The 15845-nt window shown below is 45.6% G+C and overlaps 1 protein-coding gene across 3 annotated transcripts in view; it reads right to left on the bottom strand.

Annotated features, from left to right (window-relative positions):
- Nucleotides 1–15028, bottom strand: part of SVEP1 (sushi, von Willebrand factor type A, EGF and pentraxin domain containing 1) — a 160449-nt gene extending 145421 nt beyond the window's left edge. For 2 of the 3 annotated variants that reach the window (XR_013541414.1, XM_072992019.2), the window contains exon 1: nucleotides 14174–14895. Coding sequence is in view for 2 of the 3 variants with exons in the window: in XM_072992019.2 (XP_072848120.2) it covers nucleotides 14174–14746 (573 nt within the window). In the remaining variant the exon portion in view is untranslated. Of the gene's footprint in view, nucleotides 1–14173 lie in introns of all 3 variants that reach the window. The other variant, XM_020791136.3, reaches the window with a different exon arrangement.
- Nucleotides 15029–15845: the final 817 nt, after the last annotated feature.

A 15845-nucleotide genomic window follows, 5' to 3' on the forward strand; every position in this document is an offset into this window, starting at 1 on the left:
AAGTTTATGCCTGAATGGTCTAAATGTTATAATATGAACAAGAATGTAGCACAGTAGGACTCCTGTACCCATGTGGGCTCCATTTCACAACTACCACAAATGCATGAAACTGCAGAGAGTAACAAACCCTATGTAATTCTCCCTTCAGCAATGCTGTAGTTAGGGGTGCCAGATACCTGTGTAGTTCAAAATCTGTGTACAACTTATATGCCTCCTAAAATGTAAGTACAAATAAACAGTTGATTCGCATGTGCGTGTGTGCACGCACGCACACACACACACATACACGCACGCACGCACGCACGCACACACACACACACACACACACACGCACACGCACACACACACACACAGAAAGACCTCCCTGGAACCGTGTCAGCCTCCCAGCATGACCCAACACTCTCTCTGGCCACCATGTAGAACTGCCATGCCAGTCAGGCTACCACCATCAGATCAGAGGCCATTGCACCACCACCAACAGGATTCTCTGGAGGTCCAAGACCCACCTTTCTCAGGACCCGTTCTTGATCATCCCAGAGTGTAGGACACATAACAATGGGTTCAAGCTACAGGAAGCCAGATTTAGGCTGAACATCAGGAAAAACCTCTCAACTGTTAGAACAGTACCGCAATGGAACCAATTACCTAAGGAGGTGGTAAGTGCTGCAACACTGGAGGCATTCAACAGAAAAACTAGACAACCATCTGTCAGATTTGGATTCCTACGATGAACAGGGAGTTGGACTTGACGGCCTTATAGTTGTCTTCCAACTAAATCTACAATTCTGTGATTCAGGCCACTTCCCTGAGGTGAATAGCAACACAGTATTTACTGAATATTTATCTACTGAAACGCTGATTTATTGAAAAGAATCTGCAGCTCAGATCCATGTAATTCAAAGGAGAAGTGTATACAACATACAAGGAGGTGGGACAAAGGCCACAAGGCCCTTGTATGTTGTATATAGGGTTGCAATAATATAAGGACAATCTGTTTAACTCTTAATTAACCATGCAATTAGTTTCCACAACATCTTGCAATTGATTAACCTTTCAGTTCAAAGTCTGTTTTCTCAGTAAATGTTTCTCTTAAGCCGACCAGGAAAACGTCAGCTATTTTTCTTTCTAACACCACTTAGCAAGATAACTAATTGCATTCCTTCCTTCAGATCAGCCAGCAACAGCAATGTGGCTGCCTTTCTTGAGATAAAACAAGCCAGTAGCTTTTCCCATTGTTAGCAAGAAATTTCTTGAGAAGCCAAACAAAACCAACCAACCAACCTAAGGAGTTTCATTTATTTTTTTAAAAAGATAAAGGTGAATAACTGAATTTAGAAAATTAGTTTGTAACTATATGATGAGCTGGCTGAATAGCTTAATGAGCTAGAGCAGTCAGCTACAGAGTGAAGGATCAGACATTCAATTCCCCACTGTGCCTCCAAGGAAAAGAATCAGTGTTACTTTGGGCAGGCTATATGATCCCAGAACACCTCCAGAAAAAAGGCACAGTGAATTACTTCTGCGTACTCTGTACCTAAGAAATCCCCAAAGAAGTTGCCATAAGTTGGAATCAACTTGGCGGCATGTAATTACTGTTATTAACAATGTAATGAGAGTTAGTGTAGTATAGTAGATGGACTGTTGGACTTGGATTAAAGTACCACTAGACCATGGCAAAGGGATGTGGTGGTGCTGTGGGTTAAACCACAAAAGCCTCTAGGCTGCAAGGTCGAAAGATCAGCAGTTCAAATCCACACGACGCCATCGCTTGTCCCAGCTCCTGCCACTAAGGAGTGTGAAAGCATGTAAAAATGTGAGTAGATAAATAAGTACCATCACAGTGGTAAGGTAATTGTGTTCCGTGTCTAGTCGCGCTGGCCACATGACCACGGAAACTGTCTATAGACAAATGCTGGCTGTATGGCTTGGAAACTGGGATTACCACCACCCCCCCAGAGTTGGACATGAGTGGACACTTTGTCAAGGGGAACCTTTACCTTTATCTTAGACCATAGCAACTAACCAGAGAGTAGCAATAGTAAACTGACCCTTGAATTGTGTTGGATTCAGCCAACAGCTTAACAACGTTGGGGAGGGGCATTCCCCCACAAATTGCTCCTTATATACCTCAAAAACCCTACCAGAAGCAAATTGGTGGAACATAATAAGAACTATATGATAAATGAAACTCATAGATAATTTATATATTCATTTGCATGGAAAATAATGATCATATACAGTATTTCTCACAATACTGCCATTATAGACATACACACAGTTGGCTGCCTTATTAGCCATGCTTGTCTTTTTTTCCATTCAACATCAACTGGAATACGTAGTCTTATACTGCTAATTATAGCTGGGGAAACTCTACAATGATGATAAAGATGATTACTAGTTTTAAAAAAACTGCATCCCAGTGTAGAGACAGTCTATATGATATACTTTGACACACATTTCAGCATTTTTAGCTTTTTTTTTTTAAAAAAAAACCCTTCCAGTCAAAGCAGAGCGCAGAACTATAGTAGCTATGTGAGTAGAATGATGATTTATTTTTATTTATTTATTTATTTATTAAATTTATACCCTGCCCCTCTAGACCATGTCTACTCGGGGCGGCTTACAACATAAAAATCAATATAAAATATATATAATCATTAAAAATACAGTTACTATATTAATTAAAAATTAATTTAAGAAAAAAAATTAGCAAGATGGGTAAGATAAGGAAAGAAGAAATAAAAAGACTTAGCTGACTGGAGGGAAGGCCTGCCTAAATAGCCAAGTTTTTAATTGTCTTTTAAAAACACCCAGCGAGGGTGCCAGCCAAATTTCTGTTGGCAGGGCATTCTACAGCCGAGGGGCCACCGCTGAGAAGGCCCGGTTTCTAGTTTTTTCCTTCCAAGCCTCTCTCGGCGTCAGGCCCCTTAGCCGTCCCTGCTGGCTATGGCGGGTGATTCGGGCAGATCTGGGTGGGAGAAGAGGATCTGCCAAATATTGAGGTCCCAAACCGTTTAGGGCTTTATAAGTGATCATTAGCACTTTGAAGTCGACGCGGAAACGGATGGGCAACCAGTGCAAAGCAGCCAGAGTGGGGGAGATGTGTTGGTGTTTTCTCACCCCACTAAGTAGCCTGGCTGCCGTATTCTGGACCATCTGAAATTTCTGCATCAGCCTCAAAGGCAGCCCCACGTAGAGTGCATTACAATGGTCTAATCTCAAGATTACGAGTGCATGTACTAGAGTAGTGAGGGTGCCCCGATCAAGATATGGACGCAGCTGGGCAATCCGCCATAGATGAAAAAAGGCGGAGCGGACCACGGACGTCTCTCGGACTTAAAGAATAGAGAGCGATCACACATGCCCATGGGCCACATGCAGCCTGCAAGGGCATGACAGATCTCTCTAGACCTCATGGTGGTCCCCCAAGGCAGTTAAAAAGAAATGAAGCATAAGAGGTCCCACCCTCCCAATGTTGGAAGAAGACACTGTTACATACAGCACTGATGTTACCTGTCTGTCATGGGTTTGGAGGGAAAGTTCCATCCTATGGGGAGTGGAAGGCGGGACATCAGGAGGAGGGGCTGTACTGTATATATATGTGAAGCCTGTGTGGTGAAGCTAGGAGAAGCTGGAGACGAGCTGAGAGAAGAAGCTTGAGTGGGAGTCTGTGTGTCAGACAGGGTACTACTGTGTGTCAGTCAGTACCAACCTGATAGGTTCAGGTGTCTGTATGGTTAGCCAGAACTGATAGGTTCAGGGTCTGTGCTTCAAGTTAAGTGTTCTGTGTGAACCAAACTGTGTGTATGTATGATTGAGACTAAGCCACGTTACTGTATCTTATTCACTTGATCCTTTTATTTTTCCTGTGTGTTATTTAATAAACCTTGTTCTTTTATTTGTTAAAAATCCATCCCTGGTCTGTGTGACTTCTTATAGGGAATGGTTGGTGGCAGCTTAGTGAAACTGTGGCATATCCCAGTAGGTCTGGGTTTGTCACATTGATTGGTGTCCAGCGTGTGGGATATGACTGGTCCAGTTGTCCAGTGGTCCAGCAAAGCCTTGGCAAGTGTGCCCAGAGCAAGGGGGGTCTAGTCAGGGACAATCTGAGGGCGCGTAGGTAATCTTCTAGGTGTACCTCACGGGGAGGTGCGCTAGTGGAAGAACGTGCCAACTGGGGACTAGATTAGGGAGCTCTGAGGCAGCCTGTTTTGGCGGGAAAAAAAGCTGAGGCAAAACTGTAAAGTAACAGTGATTTAGCCTGCCTGCTGAGAGGCCTAGCAGAGGGGGGTAGACTCTGGCTCGCAACTGTTGCAAGTTAGTGCTGAAGAACAGCAGTAATCTATAGAAAGCTGGTTCTGAGGCAAAAGAAAAAAAAGTGGTCGCTTTATTTTGAGGCTTGACTTTTGAAAGCAGCCTGTTCTGGGGGGGGGGATTATGCCCTTGACTCGAAGCCAAATGGCAGAAATGGGTGAAGTGAAAGACCCCCAGGTTGACCAAGGTTCTGAGGATGAATTTGGCTCAGTGCAGGGTGACAGCACGGGAGAACAGAACCCAGAACTCAGAAAAATGCTCATAGTCCAACAGCATGAACTGAGGATGAGGCAATTTGAAATGGAGGAAAGGGAAAGAGAGAAACAGAGACAATTTGAATTGGGATTAGAGAGAGAGAAAATTGCTCTGGAAAAAGAAAGGATGGCGTTTGAGTTGAGAAAATTGGAACTGATGAATCAGAACAATAATAACAATAGGGATTCTGAGGGAGGCCAATTGTCTAAAGCTGACCTGAAGAAATTCCCTGTGTACCACAAGGGAGATTGTCCTGAAGTGTTCTTTTCCCTAGTGGAAAGAGCGTTTGTGGACTTCTCAGTAAGGGAAACTGAGAAGATGACCATCATGCGATCTTTAATCAGTGGCAGCCTTGCAGAAGTCTATGCAGAGATGCCAGAGGAACTGATGAAAGATTTTGCAGAGTTTAAAAAACTGGTGTTTGCCAGACACGGGATAAATGCGGAACAGCTGAGGCAAAGATTCAGGTCAATCACCAAGAAACTAGAGCAGACTTTTACCCAAGTGGGGGCCCAATTGGTGAGGCTGCTAGAGAAATGGCTATCTCAGGAGGGGACAGAGACCTTTCAGCAGCTTAAAGACTTGATGGCGCTGGAACAGTTCTATTCAGTCCTGCATGGGGAACTGAAATTCCAGGTGAGGGAAAGGAAACCGAAATCTGTGGCAGAAGCAGCCGAGATCGCAGATTTTATTTCCCAAATAAGAAAGCCCTTGGGTGAGGGGAAATCGATGGGGAAACCTAAAGAAACCTACAGCAAGTACTCTCAGGGACGAGGGAAAAGCCAGCAAGGGGGAGGGGCCCATGGTGAAGGGAAGCCCTCAGACATGAAACCAAGACCTCAGATTTTGGAGGGAAAACCAAAACAAGATGAGAAAGACTCAAAATATAGCAGAAAATGTTATTTCTGTCAGGGAAAGGGCCATCTAATCTCAGAGTGTGAGAAATTAAAGCAGCTAAAAGGAATTGTGCCTCAGGATTCGAGTGGAACCAAGCCAAAAGCTGTGTTCTGTGTCCAGAAAGAGCAAAGCTCCTTGTCACTGAGGGAGCCTGTTGCCATGGCTACTCAATCGGGAACAGTTACATCTGCTGATCAGGCTGAGGAAAATGGTCCTCTTGTGGAGGTCAAGCGCTGCTTGCTCGTGAGAACAGATTCTCCGTTGTTTGAAACAGCAGGGGTGGATGTAGGAATACTTGACCATCAGTATCGGGGGTTGAGGGACACTTGTTCCCAGGTGACCCTGTGCCATCCAGATATTATTCCTAGGGAATATATAATCCCAAATGAGAGCATGAAGGTGGCAGGGATTGAGGGGCAGGTGATCTCACTGCCAGTAGCGGAGGTACCTGTGAACTTTCAAGGCTGGAGGGGAGTTTGGCGGCTAGCGATTTCATCGACTCTGCCAGCAGCCGTGCTCGTGGGAAATGACCTGGCTGAACATGTGAAACGGGTGCTAGTGATTACACGTTCACAAGCCACCACGGGGACAGTTCAGGGGGGTACTGATGAGCCAGAGACGGAAGCAGAGGGGAGTTCAGAAGCTGTGGTGGAAACCTTAACCACAGACAGCCGATTTGGCCAAGAGCAAAAGGCAGACGCCACTCTCCAAAAGTGTTTTGAACAGGTGACTGACGCCCAGCTAACACCTGAAACCCCAGTGAGATTTCTAGAGAAAAAGGGAATTTTGTATAGAGAGACCCTGAGGAATATCTCAAAAGGGGGAGATGGGATCCGAAGTCAGCTAGTGGTACCTGAAAAGTATCGCCCCATGATCTTACAAAGGGGGCACTCTGACATGTTTGCTGCGCACTTAGGGGTGAACAAAACACAGCAGAGAATCACACAGAATTTTTACTGGCCTGAAATAGGGAAGCAGATCAAAGAATTCTGTAAACAATGTGATGTGGGTCAAAGGCAGGGGAATAGCCGCGACAGGACCAAAGCAAAGTTGTGCCCTTTGCCTGTGATTGACACTCCGTTCAAATGCATAGGGGTGGATATTGTGGGACCTTTGCCCAAGGCCACAAAGAGGGGGAACAGGTTCATTCTCACCATTGTGGACCATGCCACGAGGTACCCTGAAGCCATTCCCTTGACTAACATTGAAACTAACACAGTGGCAGATGCCTTGGTGGGGTATATGTCCAGGATGGGATTTGCCTCAGAAATAATCACAGATTTGGGCGCATCGTTTACATCGAAGCTCATGAAACGCTTATGGCAAATCTGTGGAATTAAACACAAGGAAACCACTGCCTATCACCCTGAAAGTAATGGGGTAACTGGGAAGTTCAATGGGACTCTAATGCGCATGATTAGGGCTTACTTGGCAGAGAATCCAAACAATTGGGACCAGAAGCTGCAATCCCTTTTGTTTGCTTATCGATCAGTGCCACAAGCCAGTACCGGGTTCAGTCCGTTTGAACTTTTGTTTGGGAGGAGGGTGAAAGGGCCCCTTGATTTGATCAAACAAAATTGGGAGCAGATCACCCAGGATGACCCACAAGATGTTGTGACATATATAGACTCTTTAAGGAATGACCTAAAGAGAAACCTAGAGCTAGCAGCAAAGACCCTGCAAGCTCAAAAGGTCAGAAAGAAAGCTTGGGATGACCAGAGAGCCAGGGAGAGGCGCTTTGACCCAGGGGAGGAAGTGCTTTGGCCTAGGCTCTGCAAAGCGAGCAAGTGTCAGCTGGGTAGCCCAGAAATAAAATACTTGGGTCACATAGTAGGGGGAGGAGTGATAAAACCCCTAGAGGCTAAGATAGAAGCAGTTCGTGATTGGCCTAGACCCAACACCAAGAAAAAAGTCAAATCATTTCTTGGGTTGGTGGGCTACTACAGAAAGTTCATCCCGAGGTTTAGCGAGATTGCGGCTCCGCTGACCGATCTGACGAGGAAGAAGGCTGATGACCGCATCCCGTGGACCAGCGACTGTGAGGAGGCGTTCCAGAGGTTGAAGCAGGCGCTCATCAACTATCCAGTGCTGCGTGCTCCAGACTTCGACCGGGAGTTCATCATCTACACCGATGCGTCTAACAGCGGGGTAGGAGCAGTTCTTTGCCAGGAGGATGAGAATGGTGACCAGCATCCAGTGTCCTACCTGAGTAGGAAACTCCAGAAAGGTGAGAGACATTTGGCAACCGTGGAGAAGGAGTGCCTGGCCATAGTCTACGCGATCCAGAAGGCCAAGCCTTACATCTGGGGAAGACATTTTATTCTGTGCACTGACCATTCACCACTGCAATGGTTAAAGACAATGAAAACCCACAATAGTAAACTTATGAGGTGGGCTTTAAACCTGCAAGACTATGACTTTGAAGTGAAGGTGGTCAGAGGGTCAGTGAACTGTGTTGCTGACGCCTTGTCAATGAAGACGGCGAAAGAAACATGGACTATGTATATATTTTGATGACAAAAAGTCAAATGTGCCTGTTTATTAAACATGTTGGTTTGTATGAATAAAGGTAACTTGATGTATTGTTAATGGTAAATGTTTAACTTAGAGTGTAAGTATAAGTAAGTATGGTATTGTATGTTATTATATGACTGTTTTTGTTTGTTTTGGGTCCAGGTTGTTTTTTGGTGAAAAGCACCTTAGCTTTCCCCCTACAAAACAACTTATAAAGAGGGGAGGTGTTACATACAGCACTGATGTTACCTGTCTGTCATGGGTTTGGAGGGAAAGTTCCATCCTATGGGGAGTGGAAGGCGGGACATCAGGAGGAGGGGCTGTACTGTATATATATGTGAAGCCTGTGTGGTGAAGCTAGGAGAAGCTGGAGACGAGCTGAGAGAAGAAGCTTGAGTGGGAGTCTGTGTGTCAGACAGGGTACTACTGTGTGTCAGTCAGTACCAACCTGATAGGTTCAGGTGTCTGTATGGTTAGCCAGAACTGATAGGTTCAGGGTCTGTGCTTCAAGTTAAGTGTTCTGTGTGAACCAAACTGTGTGTATGTATGATTGAGACTAAGCCACGTTACTGTATCTTATTCACTTGATCCTTTTATTTTTCCTGTGTGTTATTTAATAAACCTTGTTCTTTTATTTGTTAAAAATCCATCCCTGGTCTGTGTGACTTCTTATAGGGAATGGTTGGTGGCAGCTTAGTGAAACTGTGGCATATCCCAGTAGGTCTGGGTTTGTCACAGACACCTCCAGGAGTGGTGGGTTTTTGCATTAGAGGTGCTGCAGTCATCCAGTCTCCAAAAAACCTGAAGTAGACATCCAGTCACTTCTCAGAGCTTCTTGAAAGCCCCCCCCCTTCCAGGTAACAAAGTAATTATGCTGAAATTTGGGGCATGAGATGAATATCTGTACAATTTTAAAACCAGCAACAGAGGAACACCACAAAGGAAATGCAAAAACATTCAAGGAATATTAGCCAAAAAACAAACAAACACACACACACATGGAGGTAATACAATAGAGTTTGAAAATAGAGGATGGAAGCATAATAGGTCACAGGAAAAAAAAAAGATGGTTGTCTCACTGAAGTGAAAGTTTCTCCATTGATTCCAATAATAGCATTTTAACATAAAGAAGTATTTTCATATTCTATATTAGGGCTGCATAGCACTTTTAGTATCTGTAGTGTAATTTGTTGTCCGGAAGACTCAGAATATAGAGACCCTTAGCACATGCCTAATTACAGTGGTACCTTGCTAGAAGATTGCCTCACAGAATGAGGAAATGGCTAGACAATGACTTTTTGCAAGCGCTATAGCGCTTCGCAAACCGGCTTTCCCTATGGGTGATTTTCGCTGGACGATGATTCAGTCTGTGCTTCACAAGACACTTTTTTTGGGGACCTATTTTTCGCTGGATGATGATTTTGACAGCTTCGCTAAACGGGTGTTTTCAGCCCCATTGTTCGCTAGATGCCGATCTAAACAGCTGATCGGCACTTCGCAAAGTGGCTTTCCTATGGGCGATCTTCACTGGATGACGACGATCCTTCCCCATTGGAACACATTAAATCGAGTTCAATGCATTCCAATGGGGAATCGTGCTTCGCTAAATGATGTTTTCACAAGACAGTGATTTTGACTGAACAATCATCGTTTAGCGAGGCACCACTGTGTATTAAATATTAAGAGAGAAGAGATTATAACTGGCTCAGTGAATGTATGCTGTGCACTATCAAATATATTGTGATCAAGAAAACAGCAATTCTTTATCTATCCCTCATTTTTATGCATCAGTTTCACTGAAGTAGTTGTGCCATACAATCATACCATACTAGCATCCTTTTTATATCTGCCACTGCCAAAAAAACCTCCAATAAAATATAGTTTTTCTACCATCAGCTTCACTGAAACTTTAACATGACTGACTAGAATTGGATTTAAGCCAACTTTAGGAAAACTGAGGTCAAAATAGAATTTCCTAAATATATTATTATAACTTTCCAGCATATGCTATATACATATTATCTTGTATCTAAAATTATCTACAACATTTATAATGCAGTGCAATGGCATTAGATTTCCAGGTGAAATCTCACACCATTGCATCTCCTGAGGAATCCCATTTTATGTTCTGAAGCCTGCTTCCTCCACTATATTTCAGAATAATGTGCAATTTGCACAGAGTTAAAATCAAGATATTCCCTTTTCCCCAATTCATTTTTGTGACATCTTCCCTAATGGAAAGATGGTAATCTTGAAAACCTGCATATTCTTTTATGTCTTTTTTGATCAGCCCCAATATGGACTCAGGAATTTGTTTTGTGCCAACTTGACTACCACCGCTTTAGTATTAAGTTGGTGCATGACATGTCTTAATCACAAGCACAATGGAAAAAGTACGTTGCCAGCTGATTTGAAAGGGGTTTGGCTTTGGCCAAAGTAATGGGACAAAGCCATACATTTGGTTCCTAAATTTTACAGTGGGAGGTCTCATGGCTGAAAAGACAAGCTACACTTCTTCAGTAGTGGAAATGTCCGTCATAAAACTTTGGCTGCCCATATATTTTGTTTCTCTTCTTTAGATTGCAGACTTTCCTTTACAGTACCTTGTTTTCCTATGCCCTCAAAAAATTTATCCCCCAATTCAAGGGCCTCCATACAGTAGCAATCAACACAGTGTGAGAAGGTGCAGCCAGAAGAAAACATGATGAACTCCCCACAACACACAAACACAGAGAAGCATATTAAGCTTCTGAAAGGAAACTGAAAGGATTCTGGCCATTGTGCGAAAGTGAGCATCAATGGGATTTACTTTGGTGAAACGCATTTAATGTCTGAAAACTAGTGCTGATGATCCCAATTCCACTGATTTTCAGGCATTAAAAGTTTCCCCTCCCATTCCACAGCTCCCAAAGGCTTCCCCAGGATGAAGGGTAATCCTAGGGCTGCCCAGAACATGGGGGAGCGATAGGAAGCTTTTAATTCCCTCAAAGCAGGCATGACTGATGATGTCATCATAGCCGTGTGGTTTACACTGCACAACAAGATTCCAGTCAGAGCATCATGCTGTTGCACCTCTATTATGGGGGAATTTAACATATTATAGCCTTTCTTCTTCAAAGCAGCTTTCCAAGATCAGCCTCAGTGGTTGCATATGGCGTCTCAGCCAATTAATGAAAGATCCCACACATAATTGACCCAATAAAGATTTAGTGGACGCAAAATTTTTGGAATGGAAATATGCTGCAAGTACGTACTGCCTATATATGCAACATTTTGACAAATAGTAGAAAGTATTTTGTTATTTGATTTTTTTTCAGGATCTCAAATTTATTCGCTTAGAACATTTATATCTTACTATTGTCACAGGCTGAGAATTTTTCACAGGATAAACCCTATACTGGATGGACAATTGCTCATGATTTCAAGGGTTTTTTTCTACCTTGTATCCTTGATAAAAGACACTCACATATATAGTGCAAGTGAGGCATAGAGAGGTTACACACGTCCTCTAATTTAAACGTAAAGCCTGCATTTGCTTCAGTATACACTGGATTTAAAACCAACTGCCATTCACTTTCTGCCCACAAAGCCCTTGAGCATGCTGAAGGAGTACATTAGTTACTAGTCTTATCAATGGTCTTCTTGTGATCAGGAAGGTCTGACTCAGATACACATGTTCATCACTTCGCTAACATAAGTGCAATTTTTGTATTCAACTGAATACAAAACTATCAACTAGCAATACTGCCTTCAGATCCTCAGTCACAGATGTTTGGACAGTACAGTGGTGCCTCGCTTAACGAGCGCACCGCATAATGACAAAATCGCATAGCGATCCATTTTTTCGGATCAATAATGCGATCGCTTAACGTTTTTCTAATCGGGGAAAATTTGCTTTGCGAAGACCGGTAAGTGTTTCGCTTACCGATCTTCGCAAAACGAAGCCCGACGATCAGCTGTTCGGCGGCCAAAATGGCCGCCGGAAGCCCGGAAATGGCCCAAAATGGCCGCGCGCAGCATTTTCGCACCCTCGTTAAGCGAGGCAAGGCCGCGAAAATGGCTGCCGGCCATTAAGAAGCTTCGCTGAACGGTGAGTATTTGGCCCATTTGGAACGCATTAAACCATGTTTAATGCGTTCCAATGGAAATCCCTGCCCCGTTCAACGATGCTTCAGCATAGTGAAGGTTAATCCGGAACGGATTAACCTCGCTATGCGAGGCACCACTGTATATTGTTTGATTTCTCTACACCTTGTGACAGACAGCCGAGCTCAATATACATGATTATAGAGAATGACAGTTCATCAGCTTCCAGACTGGGCACAGTATCTTGCTATATATTTTTAAAAAGGGGGGGGGGGGGTCAAAAGGAAAAACAGTGTTCAGTCCTTTCTCTCCTGGCTGCTCCTTCCCTGAAATTGTCTTCGGATGATTTTATGTTCTAGTGTTCCTTCCAGAGCCATATTTATCTCCCCATCACTAGTCTGGAACTCTGTAAGGGAAACATCTGAGAAGAAAGTACTATGGAAAAACAGCTATCTAGGGAGGGGGTTGGACAGCACCTTATTGCATTCTGTAGTGAAGTGGACACTGAAATATTGTTGAGTGTCACTACAAAGTAATATGTGGCTTGGCTTAAATATGTGAAACAAGGACCAAACTAGATGTGATATGAGGTATCTGAGATCTGATTTCTCGGTTTAATTCTTTTTTTGGCTACAAGCAGCTATGAGAGACCTGATTTGGAGTGAGACCACTGTGGCAGGGGTCGCGTGGGGGTGGGGAAGTATTCTTCCTCCATGCAATGTCTCTGTGCAAAGTAATTGGCTCTCCAAAGCTCCTACGTTGGCCACAACAACCTCTGATATGGAGACAAAACAGTATTGCTAGTTGATAGTTTAAATGATCTGCAAAGACTATTCAGTTAAGAAAAACATGCTCAAGGTAAAAACCAAGAAAAACACTTAAGGATGCATAGTGTGCAAGTGTGGCAAATATAATGATCTTGAAATGAATAACTGGCGGGATTATAGCTACACAAAGTCGAAACAAAGATGGCCCTGAGCATGTAAAATGTCTAACAAGAACTTAAAATAAATTTTGAGAATGCACATATAGTGCTATGTATTCTCAATAGGACTGTAGGACATGGAATCATGGACTTTAACACAGGCAAGTATAAAAAGGAAGGATCTAAAGCATGGATTTATCACAGAATGCTAAGAATTTCCTGCATCAAGAGGACCACCAACCAAGAGGGAGTAAAGCAAATCAGTGAAGACAAAGAAATCATAAAACATGTAAAATACAAGAAGCTAGAATATTTTTGACCACCTCACTCGGCATCAAAAGCCCTGGTTGTTACCGCTGATCATGCAAGGACAACAGGGAAAGACTTATGGGAAAAACCTGATAGCTAAAGAACCTGGAAGATCTACAGAAAAAAGTATTTCAGATAAAACCAAAGTAAAAAATAAAATAAAATAAAGAAGACAAAAACATTGTGACACCTTAAAAACTAATTGCTATGTTTTAATGTGAGCTTTTGTGGACAAGACAATTTCTTTAGACTTGGGGGGGGAAGCACTGCAGACTGTACTGAGCTTATTTTTGTAATTCCCTCCCCCCCGTTTTAATCCTGTACAGGGAACAGCAGTTTATTCTGATTTTCACAGTACATACTATTTTATTCTCCCAACAAATCTGTAGGAGAGATGCACTAACTAATCCATTTTGGTATTTTTGTAGCAGGACTACCTCCAACTCCACCACCTGGATGGACTCTCAAAAGGATGTATGTGCACCGTGTACATTCTGACAGGCAGGGTGCACCGGGTTTCCATCGCCTGAGGACCAACCTATCTAAGTACTGAGAGGTTTGCAAGTTGTCACTAAAAAGACGACCTCCAAGTGGCAAACGTGGCCTTGACAACTACGCAGAGATCAGTGACATTACAGATTTCCGGACCATATTGGTCCTTTCGGCTGAGATCCCGAGTCTCGGCCAAGTTACCCAGCAAACTTCCACGTCCCAGCAGCAGCAGCACAGATCTTGAACCGAGATCTCCCAAGTCCTCATCCATCGCCCTTGAACCACACCGGCTTCCTAAAACCCGCGGTTCGGGGCCGCGAGTTGCGAAGCCAAGTCGCTTCGGAGTGGTGAAGCGGAGTCCCCGCGAAGCCAAGCACTCACCGCCGCTTGCTGGAAGGCGCCCTTGGTGTAGGTGCCGCCCCCTCGGTAGCCGATGGCCGGGATCTCCCGGCTCAGCAGAGCGCACTTGTGCTGCGGCGGCGGCGGCGGCCGGGCCGGCGGGGAGATGTAGTCCACCCGGGGCACCACATGGGTCTTGGACGAGAACGTGACGATGGCGACGCGCGTGGCCGTGGGCACCACCGGGAAGTCGGAGAGCAGCTTCTTGACGAAGCGCAGCTCGCTGAGGAAGTTGGCTTGGCCCACGCTCGACGACTCGTCCACCAGGAAGACCAGCTCCAGGCGGCCGCTCCGCTCCCGCAGCCGCCTCACCTGCCCCTTGAACGCCCGGCCCAGCTTCTCCACGCGGCCCCCCTCGGCCCTGGCCGAGCCCGCCGCGCCCGGCGGCCGAGGGAAGAGCGTCGCCCCGGCCGCCGCCGAGCCGGAAGGAGGCGCCGCCAGCGCCGCCAGCGCGCTCAGGTTGAGGGGGCGGGAGAGGGAGAGGGGCGGCGGAGGCGCCCAGCCCCACACCAGGGACACGCCGCCCCACAAGTACGCGCCCAGAAGGGGCCACATCGCTCGAAGGCGGCGAGGAGACGCCTGGTGGCCCTCGCTTGCCCTGGGCGACCTGTTCCCCCTAACCCGACGGGGCCCCCCAACACACACCCCCACACCCCCCCTCAGCAGCGGTCTGTTTTGCCCCGGAGTCGTGGGGACCGCGCGCACCAAACGAGCTACGCGTCCCTCCTTTGGCGCGCACGTGGAGCGAGAGTCTCTCTCCCTCAGTCTCCACACACACTCGCGCGCTTCGCCTCCGTTCAGCGTCTCCGCTAGAAATGAAACTCTGGCTCGCCGCCGCCCCTCTCAAGCCCTCCCTCGAAGTGTTTTGAAAGAAAAAGGGGGGGGGGAGAGAATTCTACTCGAGATATGAATGTCTTCCCTCCTTCCCCCCACCTTCTCTCTCTCACACACACACACACGCACACACGCTCTCTCTCTCTCTCGCGTTCTCTGTGCTGAAGTTGTTGCTGACTTAGATTCCTTGTCACCACCAGAGCCCCTCCGGTGTCTGCCAGGCTGTCAACATTCCCCGCGCAAACACATCGGCACCGTGGCTTAAGCTCTGATTGATCCCATATGTCTGGCAGGCAGCACCGGACGGAGGAAGGGAGCGGGAGCGGGAGGGGAGGGGACGCGACCAGAGGAAGGATGGTCGGGTCCAGATACCAGGAGAGCCGCGGTAATTGGAGACACTGTGGACAACAATAACGAGGGACGGGGTGGGTGGGTGCGAGCGAGCGAGCGAGCGGGCCGGCGCTTGGTGAGGGGAATTCCACCTCCTGCTTTTTGGAGATCTTCTCATACTCTGGTGTTTTCGAGGGTCCGTGGTTTTAAAAGAAGGTAACTCTGTTTTCCCGAGACATCGTGTCTCCCTCAGTTCAGTTCAATGGTTAACGAAAAGGATTTTAACAACTCTACAGAAGACGTGTGGTTTCTCTTCTTTTTCGTTTCTTTTGGAAAGCTGCATTAAAATCGTCAGTACTCTGTCCCTGCTCCGTTTTATTCTTTCTTGCTTTTTGTCTTTGCCTGGAAACCTGTATGCAGTACCAGCACTTAGTCTGAAAACATATCAAACATTAAGAAAGATGCGAATACATCTTTGTGCATACACCCC

Source organism: Pogona vitticeps, chromosome 2 (genome assembly GCF_051106095.1).
Source record: "Pogona vitticeps strain Pit_001003342236 chromosome 2, PviZW2.1, whole genome shotgun sequence".
Taxonomy (NCBI): domain Eukaryota; kingdom Metazoa; phylum Chordata; class Lepidosauria; order Squamata; family Agamidae; genus Pogona; species Pogona vitticeps.